The sequence below is a fragment of the Vitis riparia genome, chromosome 12 (assembly GCF_004353265.1).
Source record: "Vitis riparia cultivar Riparia Gloire de Montpellier isolate 1030 chromosome 12, EGFV_Vit.rip_1.0, whole genome shotgun sequence".
Lineage (NCBI taxonomy): Eukaryota > Viridiplantae > Streptophyta > Magnoliopsida > Vitales > Vitaceae > Vitis > Vitis riparia.
Genome location: NC_048442.1, coordinates 11,199,316 through 11,214,528, shown reverse-complemented (window position 1 = coordinate 11,214,528; position 15,213 = coordinate 11,199,316). Strand labels below are relative to the sequence as shown.

At 32.3% G+C, this 15,213-nt stretch overlaps 1 protein-coding gene across 2 annotated transcripts in view; it reads left to right on the top strand.

The window, feature by feature from the left end:
• LOC117925843 (copper-transporting ATPase PAA1, chloroplastic) overlaps nucleotides 1-3,664 on the top strand; it is a 64,531-nt gene extending 60,867 nt beyond the window's left edge. The window contains exons 15-17 of one of the 2 annotated variants that reach the window (XM_034844951.1): nucleotides 491-694; nucleotides 1,434-1,514; nucleotides 2,958-3,664. In XM_034844951.1, coding sequence (XP_034700842.1) covers nucleotides 491-694; nucleotides 1,434-1,514; nucleotides 2,958-3,212 — 540 coding nt within the window. In that variant the 3' untranslated portion in view covers nucleotides 3,213-3,664. The remainder of the gene's footprint in view (nucleotides 1-490; nucleotides 695-1,433; nucleotides 1,515-2,957) is intronic. The other variant, XM_034844952.1, reaches the window with a different exon arrangement.
• Nucleotides 3,665-15,213: the final 11,549 nt, after the last annotated feature.

Below are 15,213 nucleotides of genomic sequence, written 5' to 3'. Positions count from 1 at the left end.
CCAGTAGACATGGCTTGATTGATTGGAGAGTACTAGTTAGATTGGTTGAGCACATCCCCTTCAATTGATTGATTGGAGCTTTAAATTTCTAAGAACTTTATTGCTTTTGGCTTTGAATTTTCAACCAACTTCAAATTGCTTTAGTTAAGACCTTTAACTTAAAAATAAGTGACCAAAAGGTCTGTAAGTCACTTACCAGATGCAATGGTCTCTTCAATGTTATATGGATCCTGGACAAATCCTCAAAGATTTCTCTTATTTAATTGGTTGATGTTAAATTTGACTCTTCATCACATACTTGTGGTATGGAATTTGCCACCATATTTTAAGCACTAGAATCCTAAAAATCTCATGCTTCAGAAAGGTGGATTTTTGCATTAGACAAATTAGTTTGAAGCTGTTAAACAAACCCATGTTTCAGAACAAAAAAAATATTTGAACATTAGAGGATTTACATGATTAAATGCCAGAAATAATTTGTGGATAGCAGGTGCTATCTGGAGTTAAACCAAATGAAAAGAGTAAGTTCATAAGAGAACTTCAGAAGGCTCAGAACACAGTAGCCATGGTTGGTGATGGAATCAATGATGCTGCTGCATTGGCTTCATCAGATATTGGAATTGCTATGGGTGGGGGTGTTGGAGCTGCTAGTGAGGTGTCTTCTATCGTCCTGATGGGCAACAGGCTTTCACAGGTATTTTCTGTCAATGTATCCTTTCAATTTGACAAGCTCTTCCTGGTAATTGTATGTTCTTTCACTAAGAAATTAACGAAACAATATAGAAGAGGAAATTAATTCCAACCAAACATGATAAAAAACAAAGCCTTTTCAGAAAAAAAAAAAAAAAAAAAAAAACCTACATATATTGCCCAGGGAACATGACTCTTGAAAAGGCAAAAGCGGTTACTTCAAACAGAAAGGAATACAGACTCTTCTCTTTGATTGGGCCAGGTCTGAGGCAATTTTTTGTGGGTGAGAAAGAAGGATTGATAATGATTTAGTAAGGAAGATCTACACATGTGTCTTCATATGTAGGTCTTTCTGCTGTTTTTCTTTATCTTTTTTTATTTTTTCTTTCAAAATATTTATTTATCTCAAGCTTCTTTTCTACCTCTGGTTTGATGTGGATGCTTCTCATCCCCAACCCTATCCCACCAAAAGGGGGAAAAAGGATGTTTACAAGCTGATAAAGAAAGAAATAGAAATATACAGGTAGTTATAGACTAATTTTTATATATTTCCAAACTAAAAGGGCTCGTATTCTTTATAATATTGTTAGCATCTTAAATAATGTTATCTTTTGCATTGCTATGTTGCAAACTTCAATCATAGATGCTCCTGTCATTTATTTGGGCTTGGTATTGTAAATGAGTTTCTGGATTTAGGGCCCTATACTGTGCTATGAAAAATTGACCTGGATCTCCTAGTGCAGTTGCTTGATGCTTTCGAACTAAGCAGACTAACCATGAAGACCGTGAAACAAAATCTTTGGTGGGCCTTTGCATATAACATTGTAAGTTCTTTTGCAACATACAAGTATATTGCATTTCTTTTTTTTTATGCCCAAACCTATTTTTAAGAGGTAGAGAATTTGTTGTAACTAGCAACCTTTTGTTATTGCCAAATGATTAAAAAGCTTTTGTAATACTTTTGAGGGGGAAAAACCCAAAAGTAGGACTATGAAATTGATTATAGGATTTCATGTAGCTAAATTCAGTCCTCAAATCTACTGGTAAACCCAATAAGATTTAAAACCTGTGATCACTCTTTGCGTCTAATGATCTGATCCATATTACTATTTACTCTCAGTGGTTTCTTTTCTAGAGGAAGTTCATGAATAAACCTGAGTTTCTCATCTAATGATTCTAGTTATCTGATTGTTATGCTTTCCTATGAGCTACCCTCTCTGTAGAAGTGGACTGTTAGTTACACATCTCTGTGGACATATGCTTCCATCATACAACAATTTCATCTACTCATTTCTCCTTGTTGAAACCTACCCAAATAACAATGAATTGTTTATTTATTTATTTTATAAGTGCCTTGAAAATAATCAAGCAGTTCACATTTCTCCCCTTACCCTTTTTAATCTTCTTTCTAGTGTTTAATTTTCCTTATTTCAGAATTGGAGCCAAATCAATACTTGTTTATGAATTAGGATAGAATTCTTATCGTGACAGAAATAATGAGTTTACTGAGATTATGTATGCTGTTTAGCTTCCATATTTTGCCTTTCTTTTGAAACTTCTGTTCTCTAAACCCATTAGAGTTGAACTCCACAGTCCAGAAATCTTAGATGATAGTTGTTTTTGAGATGAAACATTTTGTTTTTTGTTCCCATTTTTGGTTATTTTTTGGAAAAAGAAAAGGTATTCTTGAAAATAGTAATTAGAAAATGGGGACAAAATTAGAAATAAAATTGCCATGCTTTTCATCGAGATAACTGTTGTGCTTCGATTTATGAACCCAATATAGATTGGGGTCAAATTGTGCAATGAGAAAATCAATCTAGAAAGAGAATTGTAAGGAAGATGAAAGGCTAACTAAACTGCTTATTCATTATTGAGGCACTTAAAGTGAAGGTTAGCTTAATGTATTTTGATTTCAAGAACGACATTTACTAATGAAGCTGTTATATGAGGGAACCTTCTGTTCACAGGGATGTTTAAACTGAAATCCACATCAAAGGTGAGTTTAAAATCACAAAAATCAGCTGATATGAATCATCAGATGATAAAATCTTTTTGGTTTGCTCATGAAGTATAGTTACAATCCACAAGGTGCCAAATGATCTTCATGGATCAAGCATTGTCCTCCTTTCTCAGGGAGAGGGATGTCTGAAACTGTTTTTTGTTCTTCATTTTTCATTTTTATTCATTTAGGTTTTTGATAATTAAGATAGATTTGCTACACTTTGAACAATAACTGGTCTCACACACCAAATATTCACTTACAGGTTGGAATTCCAATTGCTGCTGGGATGTTGCTGCCTATAACTGGGACCATGCTGACTCCATCTATTGCTGGAGCCCTCATGGGTTTGAGTTCAGTAGGGGTCATGACAAATTCGTTGCTTCTGAGATCCAAATTTTCCGCAAAACAGAAGCAAATTTATGAAGCATCTCCAAACTCCAAGGCCTATTTAGTTTCTGATCGTCCTGGGGACCAAAAGGAAAAACTGAAGCAGCACTCTTATTCTCCTTCTAGATAGAGAGGCAGACAATAGTGAAGAAAAACTGGAGTATCCAGGTTGCTAGGTGGAGATATACAAAGTAACACAGCTTCTAATCCTTGATTTCCTTTGCAGATTATTATATTGGTACAAAAGCTGTGTTAACTTCTGTGCATGCAAATCAGTGTTTACCAGAAGGTTAGAGCTTTTTGAGGCAAATCCTCTTAAAGTTAAATTATTTCAGTTAGTTTCCTAGGAATAATATTCCCTCAAAACATGTAGACTTTTATTGAATCAGAGGGTTAACATCATAAGAGAAAAAATCCTTTGCAGGTGAAATTTCTGTAGTATCTAGGCATTCATTTTATTTAGTGAGATTGAAAATTTTTAGATAAAAGGGAATAGTTCATCATCCCTGTTGTGCATGTCAATACCTATTTCTTATTTTTATTTCATTTTGGATGCCTATAGGCTACCAACCAAGTTTCATCTATGCTTTTTCTTTTCATTGCTATTTAGCATGCTACTCCCTTTGAACTTTAAAGTATAAATTGACCTCAACACTGCAATTGAGGTTCTAAAGAGTCAGTTGGAGCCTGTAGATTCATATTTGTGATCTCAAACTATCAAATTAAATTCAAAAGTTTGAAGTTATGTTTTTCACCACTTTTGGCCATAGAGATGTAGTCTTAACTTGTATCAAACAAACATAACACTAAGTTTACAACACATTGGCAAAGGTGGTGTGAGAGTTCCAAAATTCTTGACAGGGAAGATGGCCTCAAAACTCTAGATTCAAAAGCATGGAGAATTTTTGGTTTCAATGTTGATGTTGGGCTGTCTCAAGTGTAGACAGAAATGTTGTTCCAACAACATGGAGTTTACTAGTACCAAACACCCAAGTTTGCTGTGGCCATGATTCCCACCTTTTTATCCTCTATATCAACATGATGAACTTGTTTTTAATCTATCTTCACCGAGCTTCGTCTTCTAGTCATGATATCATTGTGATTGATCTTGAGGACTCATTGCAGTGAATTCCTACACTATTTTCTTATATTGGAAATGCCTCTTGGGCCATGAAATTGCAACATATGCAATTTTACGTCTATACTTCTGATTGCTAAAATTGCTCACCTAAAGAGCAGATACTTAGGATTACTAAAATTGTTTGATTAAAGAGGGATTTGACACCCTATTAGTCCAAACTTCACCAAGTGGTTGACCTAACAGTGTTCTTTAACTAATAAACGATATAGTTTTTGTTCGTGTTTTATATTAGGTTGATAATTTTGTTCCAGTTATGCCCTCTTTACTTCATTGGATGAAATGAAGAAATGACATTGAAGATCACAAGAAAAAGCTGAAAATAGAAAGTTGCTAGGGGACATTTTTGAACGCCTCCCTCAGAACGTCTGAATGTCCTACCAGTGTTTGAATGTTCCCGTGAGGAACATTCAAATGCCTTCTCAGAGTTCAAACTTGCCTCTTCAATGGTTTGAACGTTTGAGGGTTTTGTTTTTTTTTTTCCCCTTCCTTTTTTGTTTATTTATTTATTTATTTATTTTGGAAAATTATGGTTTTAAATGTCATAAAATTATCTTTTGGTAAAATTACACTTTCAAAAGCTCTACCTTAATAAATGAAGCGAGTTAGCAATTGCTCTACCTTAATCTTCAAACTTCCAAAAGCTTTCAAGAATGAGTCTTGGAAAATCTTTTGGTAGAAGGCAAATCAGTATATTTATCCACATGCCTTAGCATGGGGTTCAAGTAATCCATTAAGGAGCACAAGATGTTGCATCAAGAACATGAGAAAAAAAGTGTAAGTACCGATCGATGGTATACGACACTTGGTATTTGGTTTGTCTACTTTCTCTTTATAATTAGTGTATATTACCTCTAATTGTTGGATTCATGGTGTTTCACCTATAGAGTTTCTATTGAGACAATGTAGGAAATTTTCCACATAGCTTACCTCATTTAATGTAACCTTCTATTAGTTGTGGAAAAAAAAGGCTTATAAAAATTTTGAAATTTAACATTAAAAAGCTTATACTAATTATTCACCCCTCACCTATTTTCCTCCTCTAGGTATTTTTGTGAATCAAAAACACACTTTCAATTAGTATCATAGCAACAAAACATTTAAGGAACCAAGGCCTTGTTTGAGTGGTGCTTTCTTATTTTTCATTTCTAGAAAACTAAACTCAAAAAATGGGGGAAAAAATGAAAACGCCAATTTGATGTTTTCAAAATTTTCTTAAAAAAAGTGAAAAATGTTGTCTTAAAAGCTAAAACCAAATAAGGGAATAAAATCATATAGAAGACTTCATGGGACCTACAATATAAAAGGAATATAAATATGATATATATTAAAGAAAAATATTGATTAAATAAAACATTATCTCATATATATATATTTGAAATCAAATATTATGTATGTATAAGTATTTTATTTATTTAATGATTATAAAATGTTATAAATGAACATATAAAATAAGGTCATATAAAATAAAATATATAACACACACACACAAAGCTTCTACTAAAGAAAAAAAGTAGAGTTTGAGGATAAAAGTGAGTGAGTTCTGACTTAATTAGAAATATCTTGTTTGCTAAAAAATTCAAGACATATATGAAAACTTCAAAAGAAAGCAAACAATAAAGATAACTCTAAGAAAGGAAAGAAGAATGCAACTAATTCAAGATATATATGAAACTTCAAAAGAATGAAAACAATAAAGATAACTCTAAGGAAAGAAGAACTCAACTAAGAATAAGGGAAACAAGAAAACTTCATCCAAATCTAATAACGTAGAATGTTATAATTATAGTAGATAAGGACACATTTCTCTAAGGGAAAATTATTGAATAGGGTGGGCTGGTGGTGATAATGACTCGAAAGGGTTACTTATCTCTTAAATTCCCACGAAGGACTAAAATTATTATTGGTCTTTTTTACCCTTTGAATGACTTTTTAAACTTTAACTTATTAGAAATAAGAGAAGAAGAAAAAAAACTTTCTTTGCTTCACTTTATGATTTAAATTTGCTACTCAACCAGCATATTACTTGTTATAAACAAGAGAGAAGGAAACCACAATAAAGCTTTAAGTTTTCACTTTTTGATCTTCTTGCCATTGTGGTCTTGTTATCCTATTTTATAAATGGAAATATAGAGAAGTTCAAGAAAACTCTTCTTCAAAAGGTATGCTAATTTATTTCTCTCTATAGAGATTTTCATTTTTGTTTAAGAAATTCCTTTTACAATGACTTCAATTTCTAGGTTTTATTTTGAGCATATGAAAATCTCCTTTTATAGTGATTTGAATTTCTAGGGTTTCATTTGGGTATATTAGAAATTATCATCAGTGATTTTAATTTTTAAGGTTTCATTTTAAGTATTTAAGAAATCCCCTTTTCTTAAGATCTATTATAAAATCAAAGTAATGTCGTTAAAAAATTTTGAACTTTGATTCTTATATTTACAAAATTGATGGTTTTATAATGTAAACCTCAAGTTTTTATATGAATAGTTGTATTGTCTTTTGTTTCATGGTTTTTGTCATACTGTATATTCTTACTATTATCATTTTATCTTTTGTTTTCTCTTCTTACTTCAACCTTCAATACCTTGATTGGCTAAATCAGATAATAGAATGGAAGTAGACACTAACTAACCAGTATGCTCTATAAGTACATTAAGTGTCATGGAACTTGTCTTATAGATAGTAAAAATGAGAAATAGACAACACTAAAAACTCATTATAGAGAGTATGAGCTAATACCAAGATGGTTTGCCTAACTCATATTGGTATTAACTAGATCTGATTTAGATTTATAGTATGTATAAAATAAGTAGAAAGAAGAGAGAGAGAGAGACGGAGAGGGAGAGAGAGACAAAAACAGATAAGGGGAGAGAAATAGAGATAGAGAATGCCTCAAGCAAGTTCTCAATACTTAAAGGCCATAATAATTTATGCAAATACCAATATTATCCACTAACACATTCTAATACAAGGAAAAATAAAACAATATTAAGAGCACTAGATAATTTGTGAGCAATAATAAAAAGATCCATTCTCAAATCAACTCATCAATGATTTAACCCCAAGTGCTTGAAGTAAGATTCTATCCTCCCCAACCCCCTCCCTTAAACTACTGAAACAAGAAAAGAAATTGAAGATTCTTTGAGAAAATTGAACATCATTATTTCAAAATGATTTCCTATCTTGAGAAAAAAAAAAAAAAAAGACAAGATGCTTGTGATAATGAAGGAAGGTCAATTTGGTTTTTAAAATAAGATGCCATACATATGAAAATATTCTAATAAAAGCTAGCCCCCAAAGGTGTAGCTAAACCATAATGCACTCTAGTAATGAATTAGAGGTCTTGAGTTCAAGCCGCCCTAGTATTTAAGTGGTGTAACATAAATGGGTGAGCCAATGTCACCCAAAGTATATTCACTAGCAGTCAAGATAAATGTCTTGCCATCAAGGTGGATCCCTCATTATTAAAAAAATAACAACTAATATTTGTTATTTAAATATTATATGTTATCGTGATTCAAGATCAACATTACAGTGCATAGCTTGAGCCTTTTACTCCTCTTTTATACGATGAATCGAAAGTCTTAACCAGTTTTAGTTTGTTTTTGTTTTGTTTTGTTTTTTTGTTTTTTTTTTTGTTTTTTTTTGCATTTTTTACTACTATTTCATAACTCATAGCAAATCAACTGAGTAATGTCACTAATCTTGAGTTTTGATGATACCATGGCCAAGATCAAGTCTCAAGCTAAACCTAAGTAAATAAATGACTTTGTTGTTCAACAAGAAGGCACCATGATAAACTTGAAAGTACTTGATAGTAGCACAGTAATGGTTTTTAGCAAATCATTATCTATTTGCGACTCATTATCGGTTGAACAAAAATGTGAACCCTGTAATTATAACAATCACTTGTTAAGGTAACAATTATTAACACGCTATAATATTTGAAAAAATGGAAACTCTTCTTATTGGATGATCATGATACTTCCCAAAAATCAAATTTTTTTATCAATGGAGGAACAATATCCCTGTTTTTGTTTAACAAAATACCAAAGAGGATGATTGACTCATTTTATAGTAGAAATAATTGTAGGAAATCCTTTGATAACATGGATTCCTATTTGTCAATGATATCCCACAATCAAAACAATTCATTAAATCCCATGAAACCATTTAATAGAAGTTCATTGATATTTTCTTTTTATAAAGAAAATCGACTTCAATTCTTGAATAATCCACATTGCTTCTGCTTCTATTACAACAAAATATTCCTTTTTTGTGTGGAAAAAGCCCATATAGACTATTCCTTAATATTTTGTTCATTCACAAGAAAATATTTTCTGTGTGGGGTGGTAAAAAAAAAAAAAAACATGTTTTTTTTGGAGAAAGAGGCTATTTCATTGATTGAGTCACAAGTAAAGTATCACGCTTTATTTGAACCAATTTCTATTATGTTTATCATACCAAGATCACTACCATAAGGAAACAATGCATTTTTAAGATACACTACTCCATTCATAGCTATAGCCTTTCCACTATTGTTATTAACTCATGAAGTGAAACATTAATATGAATAGTCAACCAATCTAGAACTACACAACACAATTGGACAAAGCATGACATGACATTTCAACCCAATTACAGACATTGTTTTAATCGTACTTTCAAATGTTTGAGCATAGAACTTCTTCAACATATCAATAATATTTTTATATTTATGGAAAACAACACAAAAAGATATAGGGATCACAACACAAAACAATGAGAACTAGATGAAATATTTCTTTAAACAAAATCTATTAAGCTTTGATTCATGCCTAATTGGTGTCTCAGCTGATTCGTGTCCAGCTGGTGCTCCTTGATTGAGGGAGTAATCAACAAAATTTATAACCTATTACACCATATACTAGGGTAGCAAAGACAAAGCTACTATAACATAGTGGCTCTAGGATCGTTCACTGGGATGGGTTTTCACTTCACAAATGATATTAATTCAAAGCTGAATTGGTGCCTTTTCAATTCAAGGTTAACTTTAAAAGAAAACATAAAGATGCTGGAAAAGGTTGGTTTTAAGCTAACAAAAAATAGTAACTGATTTTACTTACAAAGAAAAGTGTTTCTTGGAGTTTAGATCACTAGGCTCAGATTCCTTGTACAAAAAGGGAGTTCCGGTCACTTGTTTCTTTTCCTCGCATTAGAGAATTAACATATAGTTCCTTCTCCAACCGGTGTTGTATAAATGCTTCCCATTAATGGGTTCAAACACTAAATCCCTCTCACTGATGCACCTTGCAATGGCTCATACCTCTCACCTAGCCCTTGCCATTCAAGGTGATCTTTAACCTTGGATTACCCGTCAAAAGCTCGTAAGAGATAACTAATGGATGTCTCCTTGGAGTCCAAAAGCTTACCAAGTGTTGGCAATTCTAGAAAATCCTACCTTCAAGTCACCTCCCAGAGGCTCGCAAGGGGTAAACTAGTGCATCTCCATGGACGGAGATCACTTGCCTTACCAAGTGTTGGCCCAGGTGATTTAAAGGTGTTTTAAGTTAACTAAAAAGATAAAAACCATTAACGGGTCACACTTTCTCTTCATTAAAAACTAAAACAACAAAACTTCCAATTTATGCATGTGGAAACTTACCCGACTTTCCTCACTCCAAGATACGAAGAGCCTAGCCTCTCATCCTCTGAGGAAAAATCCTCAGAGTTTGGTTGGCTAGAAAGAAAAAGAACGAGAAAACAAAAATATATATGAAAAGCAGAGCAAGTGCTCTGTAGATATATTTCTTGCCAAAACTGTACAAAGGATTCGTCTCGACCTCCTCAAGAACAAGCTCTCGAGAGATATATATAGGAAGGTAATTTACCCTTCCTTGGATACTTCCTAGCTAAGGAATTACATGAGTGGCTGAATACAAGGAGAAAATGGAAATTTAGACACAAAAATATCATAAGAAAAGATCTAAAAGAGCCAGTGCACAACTATTGGGAAGCTTCAGGACCGTTGCACTGTGCAAAATGGCTGCGAAATCATTTCGCAACAAAAGGGTGATTTCGCAACCGAGCAAAATTCTTCCTTCAACTTGATGCAGTTGTCTTCCAATGGCTGTAACTTCCTCATTTCAACTCCAAATTGTGCACCGTTTGAAGCATTGGATTCTTGACTTCCTGAGATTTGAAATGGTATATAGAATGTAGAAAATGGACTTCGGAAAGTGCTCCAAAAGTGCGAAAGAAGACTGCAGCTGCTGTCCTCTGTTTTCCTCTTTGTTTTTCTCCTCTTTGCTTCTCTCCTTTTTGCATTCCGGATTTGCTTATGGCAAAGGACTTCAAAGCTTTGGTTCTTCATGTTTCTGAGCTCTTCATTGCTTTGCCATGGATTCCAAATAACTCTCCTCAATCTTGGATTGCTTTGGTGATCAAAAAGCTATCAAAACACCAAAACTTAACACAATTTGATTAGAATTGATTGCAAGGGTCCTTAACATGTTAATTGGGTTAAAAGGCAATAACTACTACTCAAAAGTGTTTAAAAGAGTTAATTACAAGCTATGAAATAACACTTTTTGAGTAGTAATCAAGCTTATGTTTTCTACTAGCCAAAACACAAACTTGATTTAACAAGGAAAAAATAATCCATAGCTAAATCATAACACATATTAGGAACCCAACCTAACTTTATGCAACATAGAATGATAGACTAAAAGTACAATTCTGAAATGTATCTACCGTAGTGCCTTTATTTGCTATTTTAAATTTTTTCTTCACAAATCCATCCTCAATAAATAGGAGGTCTAGGGTTCCATATTATAGCCTCTTATAATTTTGGCAAAGAGAAGCCAACATAAGTTTCATATAATATGTTATTTGCGGTAAGTAAGAAAAACTCACTTCGCTACCTGACTCAAAAGACCTCAAGGTAGGTGCATATAGGCCATTACATATGCAAATCACTTGCATATGATACCATTCAGTAAATTGTTGATAGAAATAATTATTAATTAATTAACAACCAATGATTATTTTGATACTATAAGTCTTGACAATGATGTAGTTTTATGCCCATTTTTTCATGATACATGTCCTGACTCGTTTATTTTAGCAACATTTCCCTTCCTATTATTAGCCTTCCTTTTAGTAGAAACCTGCATGAGTAGCAAATATATCACTCTAATATGAAAAATAAGCTTCTTCTAGAAAACAATAGATAGTAAAACATAAATATTTAAAACCATAAAAAGAAGCATAACTTTAACTTCAACAAATCAATACCAAACAACTAATATAAAGTGAAAGTTCTAGTTCCACATACTCATAGAAAATGAACTTCCTAATGTTGGGATTGAGCCTCAAAAAGCACGACATGATGTAACAAAGTTAGACTTAACTATCCTCTTGCTATCTCTTTGGTATATTGGCATTGATTTGGGCATTCAACTCATGTCTTTTACATTATACATGACTTGGATGCATTAGGAGTTGCACAGAAGATACAAGTCATCGGTTCCTTGCAAGTAGATAACTTGTCCATAGTTGGTTCATGGATTTGGACAATCCAATAAAGGTTGTAGTGCACTACCTTCTAATTGGAGGGATGCCTTGTCTTGGTCATTGGGATGAGTTTCTCATGGTGAGTGTATGTGATGAACAATGGACGAGACCTATGGTGAATCATGATGCAAGGTTAACAACTGTCATGATTCACCAAGATACTACATTGCATGGACTCTCAACCTTTAGAGGATATTAAGCATGTGCCAAAATCAATAGGAGACTTTAACCTATGGATGAGACAATAAAGTGGTCATATATCCATATGGATTGGGTCACTATTGATAGAGGTCGGTGGTAATGGGTATTCTCAATAAAGGTACCATGATATCTCATGAGATTGAGACAGTGTGTCCCCTTGGGTGATCCAAAGGACATGTGATCATAAAATATGTGGCCACATTAATTTCTTTAGTAGAATTTGACATATGCTCCTTAGAATTAGAGTATGTCATTTGATCACATAATCAGTGGGATCTGTAACTTAAGGATTTGAGAGCTAATCTTGATAGGTGATAACACTACCTTGTTAGATTATGAACACCAATTCATGGAGAGTTTGCATACAGTGGATAGTAGGTCACGAATCTGAGCACTTGGTGTTTCGTTGTAATATACATAAGGCATGGGAGTGTAGTTGACTCTCTATAGTGGGATATTGAGTCAATTTCAAAATTTGATTCCGAGGGAGCTAGTACACCTATGGGTCCTAGTGGTCCTCGTCGTGAGCTCATATTCCTTGTTGGCACAACTTATGAGGGTTGGATGGGTTTTTAGTTCACTTTTGTGCATGTGGTCATTTTAATAATTACATAAGGTTGCACAGGGATAAGTGAGTGGTATCTTTAGATTAGGTTAGTTAATTAATTAGACCTTGTATGGTTAATTAATCAATTAGTAACCTTTTTAGGCTAGATTAAGTGACCCAAGCCCATGGTGGGCTTAAGTCACTTAAGCTTAGTAGGAAACTTATAAATACCCCTTTAGGGGTTAGGGTTTCCAAGTCTTACCATTCTCTCCTTCAGTTTAGAGAGAGAACCCTACCCTCCATCTTTGAGATTTCTACCATCTCAATGCTTAGACACAAGGAAGATTCATTGGGCGGAAGATTATGATGTTTACGAGATCCATTACTACTTTGGAGTTATCTATGGATTGGAATCAATCCTAGAACATTCGAATCAAAGGTATGTGACTTTATTCTCTAAATCTATGTTTTCTATGGTATCCTTATTTTTTTTTAGTACCTGTTTATTTGCTGCGATAGATCTAGAGAGCCCTAAGGATTGTTGCATGCACCCTACACAATCCAGGGCATGGAAACAGAGTAATCCGAGGTTCCTAACACCTAAAAGCTTAACACTAACTAGAAGTAATTGTAATACCTAGTGGAGAAATACACAAACCTATAGGCAAACAAGCCACAAATATCATCCTTTAGGTTAATAAAATGGGGAAATAAACATGCGATGGAGTTCAAATAAATGACATCTCGCCAAACAAGACATTGATGCCATGTTGGACAACTAATTTTCCTAAAAGCTTAAGCTTATAAGATTTGGGCACACAATGTATATCATGCACTCCAACAATTCTCATAATTTCTAAATTCAATAAGATCTTATGTTTCATAAAAGTAATAAACTCATTTCTTTTTATTAGTTGTTTTGTTTTACTAACAAGCAAATTGTCCAAGAAAAACACCTCAACAACCTACATAGCTCATGTTAAGACTATGGCAACACTTATTTTTCTGTATGGAACCCACCCTTTCTCTTAGGAGGGAGTAAAGTATTCCAAGAGCTAAGACTAAATAAATTGCTAGTGACCAGCCAATGATTTTAATGAATTGTTTATTAAAATGTAATCGGTGATTAAAATTTTTTTAATTAAGCTTCTAGTATTATTAGATGTAGATGCATATTAGTTTGATAAAAAAAAAAAAATCTATCTCCTTCCAAAGTCACTCATGGATATTAGTTGATGGATGGGCATAGTTGAAATAATTACAAAGTTTTGGGTTTCATTGTATCTTGTCTAGGAGTGAACCTATTATTTAGTAGAATTAATAATAATTAATTGATTACTATTCTAATTAAGAGTTAATTATAGGAATAGCAACCATTTACTTATAAAAAATAATAATAATAAAAAAAGAAATAGCAACTAGTTGGAGTCAAGATTAGAGAAAACTTGTCAAGCCCATTTTCACCTTAGCTAGGAAACTAGCCATCTATTTGGATCTTGGAAATTCATGTTCTCTTGTTTGCTTTATCAAAGAAAATAAGAAGGAAATGAAATATAATGAAACAATAGTTAAAAACTTATAATATTTCCCAAATATGCTTTCTTTATATAAAAAGGTATAAATTTGCAAAGAATGGAGAAAAAAATTGAGTTCAAACTTAATTTTCATTATGTTTCATGTCTATCAAATGCCCACATCTAATTTATGTGCATGTTAGCGTCTACCTACAATTCAATCATGATAGCAATATGATGTACAAGTAGTTCTTTCAACTCTCCAAATTTATAGTTATAATGCATAGACTAGGCAAGTTAATATATCAACAATATACAAAACTTGATTGTTGGAGAAGAAAATTGGAAGATGGGTAAGCTTATCCAAAAAAGACCCAACCATTGAATGCATGTCTTGGAAACATTCATGAAAATAATAACACACTACAACAAATATTGCTTTTTGCACTAATTTTTTTACCATAAGCAAAATTTCGTGGCAAAATGTCACTTTTAGCCACAAATTCCTTTTTTGTCACTAAAAATAGTGGAAATAATTCTTAAAAAAAATACTTTTTACCATAAAATTATTTGTGATAAAATATTATTTGTTGCTACGAAATTAATTTTTGTTGTTAAAAATATGACAGGAATAATTCTCATGCAATATATGACATAGTGTCATGAACTCCACTTTTTGCCTCAAAATCATTTGTGGCAAAATATTGCTTCTAGCCACAAATTTGCATTTCGTTTTTAAAACTAAGATAAGAATAATTCTCACATAATATGTGACATTTTACAAAAAACTTTACTTTTTAGTACAAACTTATTTCTAATAAAAAAAATATATAAGGAAATACTTATAAATTTAATTTTTTGTTCTACTTTTTTTCTGCAATCTAATTTGCAGTAGACAATTACCTTTTATTTTAATTATATATGCACCACTTTTTATATAATAAATTAAAAATTAAATAGAACTATTAAATAATTAATATTTTATATTTAACAATTTATAAAAGTATTATACAAAATAGTCATTAATTATAAAAATAGTTTTTCTTTATTAAAACTAAAAAAAGCTTGTTGTTGATAAAAAGTGAAAAAAAAGAAAAAAAAAATAGTCATTTGATATTTTTATGCAAGTTTAACAATTCTAAAGTTGAATAAATAAATGAAATTTCTAAAAATT